Here is a 10,309-nt window from a genome sequence, read left to right as displayed (position 1 = left end):
GTTGCTTCATGGGCACTGGCCTCCCCGGCACCGAGGGACACATTCAAACGGTGATGTCTCAGAAAGGCGGCAACAATCACTGAGGATCCTTTCACCCTGGACTTGCCCTCTCTTCATTGCTACATCACGGAGGAGGTACTGGAGTCTGAAGATACTCACTCAACATTTCAGGAACAGCTTTCCCCCTCTGCCATCAGAATTCTGAATGGACACTGAACCCATGAATTTTCCTCTCTTTTTAATTCTTTTTTAGAAAATTTAATTACTGTAATTTATATTTTTATTATCATGTGTTGCAATGTCCTGCACCATGAATAGACCAGATTTCACGATTCTGCATTTTCTGCAGAGTGTCTGCATGTGAAACCATGAACACTACACCATAATTTCTTCCTCTTTTTAACTTTTTTGAAAAATATATACTTACTGAAATTCACGGTTTATTGCTGGAAAACAAATTTTCCGATGGGCATCCATCATTAACGACCCCATCATCCAGGCCATGCCTTTTTCTCATTGCTACCATCAAGATGAAGGTACAGAAGCCAGAAGGCACACACTCAACGACTCGGGAACAGCTTCTTCCCCTCTGCCATACAATTTATGTGAGTGACAATGAAATCAATGGTCGACCAGCTAACCATAATCCCTGGCGCGTCAGAAATAGCACCATCGATACAGGAGGGCCTGCCTGGTGTCGCAGTGCATCCTGGTCAGGGCATCGGCGGAAGTTCAGGCCCAGGTCTGGCGTCGAGGTCCATTTCGTCCGCATCCTGGGGCTCAGCTGCGGGCTTCCGGAGTCTCCAGTCAGTTTCAGCCGCAGTGTGTCCGGGAAGGAGGTAACAGATTTACAAACCTCCCCTCTGTCAGCCCCGCCGGTCGCACAGTCCTGTCTCCACAGCCATGAATCCCTATCAGTGTCCCACCTGCGGGAAATGCTTCAAGCAATCGGGCAGTCTGATCACACACCAGCGGGTTCACACCGGGGAGAAGCCGTTCACCTGCCCCGACTGCGGAAAGTGCTTCGCACACTTCTCCAACCTCGTGGCCCACCAGCGGATCCACACCGGAGAACGACCGTTCACCTGCTCGGAGTGCGGGAAGGGGTTCACACAGCCATCGGAACTGAAAAAGCACCAGCGGGTTCACACCGGGGAGAAGCCGTTCTCTTGCTCGGACTGTGGGAAGGGATTCAGCCGTTCATCTGCTCTGCAGATCCACCGGCGAGTTCACACGGGGGAGAAGCCGTTTACTTGCGCTGAGTGTGGAAAGGGGTTTATTGTATTATCAAACTTGGTCAGCCACACGCGAGTCCACACCGGGGAGAAACCGTACATCTGTTCTGAGTGCGGCAGAGGGTTCACACATATATCTAACATGTTTACACACCAGCGAATTCACAGCGAGGAGAGGCCCTTCACCTGCTCTGAATGTGGGGAGAGATTCACTCAGTCATCACACCTGACGACCCACCAGCGAATGCACACCGGGGAGAGGCCGTTCATTTGCCCTGAGTGTGGTCAGGCATTCACCAATTCCTCTTCCCTTTTGAGACACCGGAAAATCCACGCTGGGGTGAAGCCGTTCACCTGCCCCGACTGTGGGAAGGGTTTCACTTATTCGTGTGACCTGCTGAAACACCAGCGGGTCCACACCGAGGAGAGGCCGTTCACCTGCTCCGAGTGTGGGAAGGGCTTCATTAATTCATCTGAAGTTTTAAAGCACCAGCGGATCCATACCGGGGAGAAACCGTTCACCTGCTCCGAGTGTGGCAGAGGGTTTGCACATATATCCAACATGGTTAAACACCGGCGAGTTCACACTGGGGAGAGGCCTTTCACCTGCTCTGTGTGTGGGAAGGGATTCACTCAGCCATCTCGCCTCGTGAGTCACCAGCGAATGCACACCGGAGAGAGGCCATTCATCTGCTCCGAGTGCGGTAAGGGATTCACCAATTCCTCTTGCCTTTTAAGACACCAGAAAATACACACCGGGGTGAAGCCGTTCACTTGCCCCGACTGTGGGAAGGGCTTCACTAGTTCATCTGATGTGTTAAAGCACCAGCGGATTCACACCGGGGAGAAACCGTTCATCTGCTCCGAGTGTGGGAAGGGATTCACTCAGTCATCTCACCTGCTGAGACATCAACAAGGCTGTTCATCTGCTCCGACTGGGAGAAGGGATTCAGCGCTTCCTGTTAACTGTTGAGGGACAAGCCTGTTCTGTGTGTTTCATTCGGTCATCCAATCTGATGAGGCACCAGCGAATTCACACCAGGGACAAGATTTTAAAATGCCTCGTGCGGAATAAATATCCACACGCAGAGCGATTCTTACATGGTTATGGATTCTGCAGTTGCTACACCAGCTAATTCTCCGGGAATTGACTCTGGTGATTGGGGAAGATGCCTTTATTTAATAAACTCTAGAACTTGCTGAAGTTTGATATTCTGAAATCTGTGCCGTAAACAAGTTCTGTTTAAAATGCCGTTTCGTGTCTCCCCATGCGCAAAGACAAGTCGATGAACCCAGTGGGAGCCAGGCTGGGTACACCGGGGAAGCTCCTGCCAGTGTCGACACCCGCTCCCTCGCAGCGCCCTCTGCAGGAATATCATTGCAACTCACTCTGCCCGCTTGCGTCTCCGCTGCCCAGCTCAGCTTTTCCTGAACGGTCCAACACTACTGTAACTTTCTGATTGACAAACCATCTCACGGTTTTTCCACGGGTGCACATTCCGGGCCACACCATCTTCCCTCAGATACAGAAGCCTGAAGACCCACACCACAGGGTTCAGGTACAGCTGTTTCCCTTCAACCAGTCAGATCCTTAATGACGACTGCAGTACAGCAACGCTATAATGACTTTACACTGAAATTGTTGATATCGTTGTTTTTTTTTTGTGTTGTTTCTTGTAAAAATGTTTTCCTTGTGAATGCTGCTTATCTGATTCTATGAGCCTGTGATTCTGCTGCAAGTTTTTTATTGCACCCATGCATGCATGCACTGGTGCAGGTGACAATAATCTCGACTTGGTCTTTGACAAACCTGAGGAGAGGAAGAGCACAGGTTGGACAAGGACACAAAGGTCTGGGGACGGCACAACACAGGATGAGTGCCCCACGGGTACCGGCTGTGATTGGTGTGAAGCCTCAGAGCAGAGTGAGGACCCATTGGGTGTCTCCTCAGGGAAACAGGGTGAGGAGCAGGAGAGAGATCCGCAGAGGGGTAGAGTTTAGACAATGATTCCAAGCGAGTCCCCTGCCTGAGATCATCAGGTTCTGTGGGGTTAACATGTGGACAGGGGACGGGAATCGGACGCCAGCTCCCCTGTCATTCTCTTTCCAGAAGACACAGCACGGCGGTAGATTATGGGATGCGAAGACAGAGCGGGTGGAGATGGGAACATGGGAGAAAGAGTTCCGTTCAGATGGCATGTCTGGGAGGTAATTTCCCCAGAGTGTGCCGGGTGTCAGGTGAAATGAGGAACTTGCAGCAGCATCACTGGCACAAACCATCAGGTAAGCAGTGCTCACAATGTAAACAAAGACGGTGCACAATTTTTACCAGAATGCAGTCAGAACAAGAAATCCTTTGTAATGCAAAGTGGTCGTATAGCTGTTGTACTGAGGTAGTGATTAGCGTTGAGCTGGTTGTTTCATTCAAACCTATTGGAAATGGAAAGCCCTGAATAGGATGGACGTGGAGAAAATGTTTCTGATCGTGGGAGAGTCTTGGACCAGAGGGCACAGTCTCAGAATACAAGGGTGTCCCTTTAGAACGGAGACGAGGTGGAATTTCTTTAACCAGAGGGTGGGGAATCTGTGGAATTCATTGCCACAGACAGCTGTGGGGGCAAAGTCTTTGAGTATATTTAAAGCAGAGGTTGATAGTTTCTCAATTAGTAGGAGTGGCCACTGTCCTCCTCGCTCGAACCGGTCTAACAGTAATGTGAATGGCAGTTGGCGGGAGGGGGGGCATCATGGCCACGTACAGACCAGTTCAACCCCTTTTAAATTCCCCCACCTAGCTAAAATAATATCAAGAAGTCTAATGTTTTTCAGAAGGGCAAATGTGCACCAAGATGCAAAGTTCAAAGTAAGATTTATTCTCAGCGGACATGCCTCACACCACATATGGCCCTGAGATTCCTTTCCCTGCAGGTGTACACAGCAAATCTAGAGAACAGTAACTGTAAACAGGATCAGAGAGAGAGCGGAGAACTGTGAAAATGCAAAATCAAATAAATGGCCATAAGTAACAAATAACAACTGCATGCAACAACGAGATAAAGAATTCTTAAAGTGACCTCATTGGTTGTGGGAACATCTCCAATGATGGGTGCAATTATCCTCTTTTGTTCAAGAGCCTGATGGCTGAGGGATGGTGCGAGTCCTGATGGCAGTGGCGAGGAAGGAGCCTGGCCTGGGTGCTGACGATCTCTGATGATGGATGCTGCTTTTCTGAGACAGCATTTCATGTAGATGTGCTCAGTGGGTGGTTGTGAGGGTCTTACTGAGCCGAGCCCATGACCTTTTATAGGACTTTCTGCTCAAAGGCATCAGTGTTCCCATACCAGGCCACAATGCAGCCAGTCAATACACTTGTGATATACGTTAGATTATGTAATGTATATGCTTTTATATACAGGCAGTGATATACTAACAAGCTTTCCTTTTTAAACTATCTGCCGCAAAGATCTCAAATTAGCAATTAAATGTTTTGTTTGCACCATTACGTCTGCATTCAGACAATATATGCTGCACTGTTTTTTAAAAATATTACTCATATAAATAAAAAAAGGAATGAAAATATGGTATTTAATAGAACTCTGAGAGCAATGAATGGGAAAGCAGGCTAGATGATGCAAATGAGCCTGTGTGTGGGGGGGGGGAGGGGTGCAGCGTGTCAGACATTATCTCTGCTCCTGTTTGACCACACACAGGTCACCGTTCACACCCTACAGTGTGGCCCTGAGACCTGCTCCACATCCACCCCCCAGTTACGATTATACAGTGAGTAGGTGGGCGAGACCCAGCAACGTTCTCCGCCAGCTAGTGATTATAATTACTTTGTTATGGATAACTACATGTTAATGGAGAAGTATCCACGTCTAATTCAACATGAAGAGATTACTATGAAAAACCGGGCATGGCCTGTGCTGTAGTAATCTAACTGAAACAGTTATGAGTATTAAAGAATATTCTTTACCTAGGAAAGATCATCAAGGTGCAGGAGCAGCCTTATACATGGGAGAGAATTTAAACATGAGGTTGCTTATGACAGGAGGTGAATTGAGACGTAGTGAAGATATCTGGGTGAGAATTGAAAGCTATATGGATAAAGGAATAACATTGGGTGTATGTTATAGACCTACTAATTCTGATTGTGATTTTCATAAACAACTCTATCAGAATATTAGAAAAGCATGTTCTGGGAGTGATGTTATAGTTATGGGAGACTTCAATTTCCCAAATATTGAGTGGGAGAACCCAGTGACCAATAGACTAGAGGAAAGTGAATTCATTGAGTTATTGAATGATTGTTTTCTGATCCAATATGTAAATGCACCAACAGGAGGGGAGGTCTGAATAGAAATCAGGATAGGATTCTGAGTATCGAAGTTGTTGAGCTTTTAGGAGCAAGTGATCATAGCATTGTTAGACTCAAAGATTTTTGGGAGAATATATCAGTAAATACCAAAGCCATTAAATTGATTTTTAGAAAGGCAAAGTTTGTGCAAATATGGCAAAGACATCAGAAGCTAACCTGGAGGGAACTGTTTGATGTGGAGTCAGTCAAGGAACAATGGGGTCGATTTAAAGTACAGGAAATGTTCATACCCAAGGTCAACAGAAGTAATTAAAAATGATAGATCAATTGCATGGATAAATAAAGATATACATTAAAAATATTGAAGATAAGACAGCTATATAAGGAATACTTATATATTCCTTGTGCTTCAGCCTGTCTTAGATTGGGTGTTGTGTAATCATCCAGATCACATTTGGCAGCTTAAGGTGAAGGAACCCCTTGGGAGGTAGTGATCATAATATCATTGAATTTATACTGCAATTTGAGAGAGAGATGCATGTCAAGATGTATCAGTATCACAGTGGGATAAAGGGAATTAGAGAGGCATGGGGGAGGAGCTTGCCCAGGTGGACTAGAGGGGGATTCTGGTGGGGATGATGGCAGAGCAGAGGTGGCTGAAGTTTCTGGGAATAATTCACAAAGTGCAGGATGGATATGTTCCAAGAAGAAATAGTCCTCAAATGGCAGGGATAGGCAACCATGGCTGACAAAAGATGAAATACGAGGGCAAATTAACCAATAGTATATAGCAGGATATTAAAAGATTTTTTTAGTTATGTAAAGAGTAAAAGGCAGGTGAGAGTTGATATTAGACCACTGGAAAATGATGCTGGTGAGATTGTAATGGGGGACAAAGAAATGGCAGATGAACTTAATGAGTACTTTGCATCAGTCTTCACTGTTGAAGTTACTAGCAGTGCTAGCCAAACTAAAAGGTCTTAAAGTGGATAAGTCACCTGGACCAGATGGACTACACCCCAGGTTCTGAAAGAGGTTGCTGAAGAGATAGATGCAATGGTTATGATCTTTCAAGAATCACTTGATTCTGGCATGGTCCCGGAGGACTGGAAAATTGCAAATGTCACTCCACTCTTTCAGAAGGAAGGAAGGCCACAGAGAGGAAATTATAGGCCAGTTAGCCTCAGCTCAGAGTTTGCGAAAGTGGTGGAGTCAATTACTAAGGATGAGGTTTCATGGTGCTTGGAGAGTAGTGATAAATAAGTCAAAGTCAGCGTGATTTCTATTAAGGGAAAAGTTGCCTGACAAATCTGTTAGAGTTCTTTGAGGAAGTTACAAGCAGTGTGGACAAAGGAGAGGTCATTTATTTGGATTTTCAAAAGGCATTTGATAAGATGCTACACATGAGGCTGCTCAACAAGATAAACCCGATGGCATTACAGGAAAGACTCTGGCGTGGAGAGAGGAACGGCTGTAAAGCTGGAGGCAGTGAGTGGGGATAATCTGGTTGGTTGCCAGTGACTAGTGGTGTTCCTCAGGAGTCAGTATTGGGTCCGCTGCTTTTCACGTTGTTTGTCAATGATTCAGATAATGGAATGGATGGCTTTGTGGCAAAATTGCCTAGCACTTTTTCCTTTGAAATAGCAATGGCACTCTGACACTCACAGAGGATACAAAGACAGTAAGCAGTGCTGAGGAAGCAACGCGATTGCAGAATGACTGGGATGAAATGGAACAATGGGCAAAAAAATAGCAGGTGGAATACAGTGTTTGAAAATGTATGGAAATACATTTTGGTAAAAGGACCAATAGTGCAGACTATTATCTAACATCAGAGGTGCAGAGGGACTTGGGAGTCCTCGTGCAAGATTCACAGGTTCAGGCTATGGTAAAGAAAGCAAATGCAATGTCGGCATTCATTTCAAGGGGAATAGAATATAAAAACAAGGAGATAATGCTGAGGCTTTGTAAAACACTAGTCAGGCTGCGCTGGGACTATTGTCAACAGTTTTGGGCCCCACATCTCAGAAAGAATGTATTGTCATTGGGGAGAGTCCATAGGAGGTTCATGAGGATGATTCCAGGAACGAAGGGGTTAACAGATGAGGAGCTTTGGGCCTGCACTCAGTGGAGTTTATAAGACTGTGGGGTGGGGGGGGGGGGGATCTCATGGAAATGTTGAATGTTGAAAGGACTAGATAGGGTGGATATGGAGATGTTTCCTATGGTGGGGGTATCCAGAACTAGAGGGCACAGCTTGAAAATTGAGGGGTGACCCTTTAGAACAGAGGTAAGAATTTATTTTACCCAGCGAGTAGTGGATCTCTGGAATGTTGTGTCTCAGTGGAGGCCAAGACCATGGGTACATTTAAAGGAAATACTGGTACTTTCCTGATCAAAGGTTATGGTGAGAAGGCACTCGCTGTGACCTCAGATAGCAGCAAGCATCTACAGTCTTGTTAAAACAACACACACAAAATGCTGGTGGAACACAGCAGGCCAGGCAGCATCTACAGGGAGAAGCACTGTCAACATTAACAACAACACACACAAAATGCTGGTGGAACACAGCAGGCCAGGCAGCATCTACAGGGAGAAGCACTGTCAACATTAACAACAACACACACAAAATGCTGGTGGAACACAGCAGGCCAGGCAGCATCTACAGGGAGAAGCACTGTCAACATTAACAACAACACACACAAATTGCTGGTGGAACACAGCAGGCCAGGCAGCATCTACAGGGAGAAGCACTGTCGACATTAACAACAACACACACAAAATGCTGGTGGAACACAGCAGGCCCGGCAGCATCTATAGGGAGAAGCACTGTCGACATTAACAACAACACACACAAAATGCTGGTGGAACACAGCAGGCCAGGCAGCATCTACAGGGAGAAACACTGTTGATGTTTCGGGCCGAGACCCTTCATCAGGACTAACCGAAAGATAGTAAGAGATTTGAAAGTAGTGGGGGAAGGGGGAAACGCGAAATGATAGGAGAAGACCAGAGGGGGTGGGATGAAGCTAAGAGCTGGAAAGGTGATTGGCGAAAGTGATACAGAACTGGAGAAGGGAGAGGATCATGGGACAGGAGGCCTCGGGAGAAAGAAAGGAGGGGGGAAATAAATAAATCAGTATCAGTATTTCCTTTTAATGTACTTTCAAACCTCTTACTGTCTTTCCTTTCGATTAGTCCTGACGAAGGGTCTCGGCCTGAAGCTTCTCCTTATAGATGCTGCCTGGCCTGCTGTGTTCCACCAGCATTTTGTGGGTGTTATTGTTAATGTTGACAGTGCTTCTCCCTATAGATGCTGCCTGGCCTGCTGTGTTCCACCAGCATTTTGTGTGTGTTGTTGTTAATGTTGACAGTGCTTCTCCCTATAGATGCTGCCTGGCCTGCTGTGTTCCACCAGCATTTTGTGTGTGTTGTTGTTAATGTCGACAGCACTTCTCCCTATAGATGCTGCCTGGCCTGCTGTGTTCCACCAGCATTTTGTGTGTGTTGTTTGAATTCCCAGCATCTGCAGATTTCCTCGTGTTTACAGTGTTGTTAAGTAGATTTCTCCTTGTAATCCTGCCTCCATTCAATCACACCAAACACTCTTCTTCCAGAGCATCCTCCAGCACCATCCCATTGACATTTGTGACATTGACATTGTACTATGAACATCAAAATCCCCACACCATAGAGTCTTATCATTCCCATTTCCACCCTAATTTCCAATATATCAGGTTATATATATAACCTTTCACAACGATTATAATAATTTATTATCTTTACTATTCTTTCCACAACTCTCAAACACATAGACTCATAAACAGCTCCAATTTGCAAAGCTCAATGTGCTATCCCATTTTTAACGAAGGTAACCATTCCTCCTTTATACCCATTTTCCGATCACATCTGACATCAACATAACCTTGTGGCTTAAACCTTAGACAAGATTTCAACCAGGTTTTCAGTCAGCATAAAATACTTTGGTAAATCTTCATCAAATTTCTGAACTTCTTGGCCAATTGCTTACAAGCTTCTGGCATTCCATTGTAAGATTAGAAAGGCCATAAACAACATCCCTCTGAAGTCTAAGCATTATTAACCCTACTTGTAAGGCATTGTTAATGATTTTAGAGTTAACTCTTCTCCCTCTAACACAAGGAAATCTGCAGATGCTGGAAATTCAAGCAACACACACAAAATGCTGGTGGATCACAGCAGGCCGGGCAGCTTCTATAGGGAGAAGCGCTGTAGACACTTCACCTGTGAGTCGGCTGGTGTGGTATACTGCGTCCAGTGCTCCCGGTGTGGCCCTTTTTATATATTGGTGAGAGCTGACACAGACCAGGAAACCGTTTCGCTGAACACCTACGCTCTGTCCGCCAGAGAAAGCAGGATCTCCCAGTGGCCACACATTTTAATTCCACATCGCATTCCCATTCTGATATGTCTATCCATGGCCTCCTCTACTGTCAAGATGAAGCCACGCTCAGGTTGGAGGAACAACACCTTATATTCTGTCTGGGTAGCCTCCAACCTGATGGCATGAACATTGACTTCTCTAACTTCCGTTAATGCTCCTCCTCCCCTTCTTACCCCATCCCTGATTTATTTATTTTCCCTCCCCTCCCTTTATTTTCTCTCTCTGCCCATCACTCTTTGCCTGTCCTCCAACTCCCTCTGGTTCTCCCCTCCCCCTTTCTTTCTCCCTCGGCCTCCCGTCCCATGATCCTTTCCCATCTCCAGCTCTGTATCCTTT

General features: G+C 46.0%; 1 protein-coding gene across 1 annotated transcript in view; it reads left to right on the top strand.

Annotated features, from left to right (window-relative positions):
• Nucleotides 1-573: 573 nt before the first annotated feature.
• The window catches only part of LOC132381656 (zinc finger protein 850-like), a 61,212-nt gene continuing 51,476 nt past the window's right edge, over nucleotides 574-10,309 (top strand). Inside the window, exon 1 of the mRNA XM_059951257.1 lies at nucleotides 574-2,143. Coding sequence (XP_059807240.1) covers nucleotides 904-2,143 — 1,240 coding nt within the window. The 5' untranslated portion in view covers nucleotides 574-903. The remainder of the gene's footprint in view (nucleotides 2,144-10,309) is intronic.

Source organism: Hypanus sabinus, chromosome 26, assembly GCF_030144855.1.
Source record: "Hypanus sabinus isolate sHypSab1 chromosome 26, sHypSab1.hap1, whole genome shotgun sequence".
NCBI lineage: Eukaryota > Metazoa > Chordata > Chondrichthyes > Myliobatiformes > Dasyatidae > Hypanus > Hypanus sabinus.
Note: the sequence above shows the minus strand (reverse complement) of the source record. Positions and strands in the feature narration are given on the sequence as shown.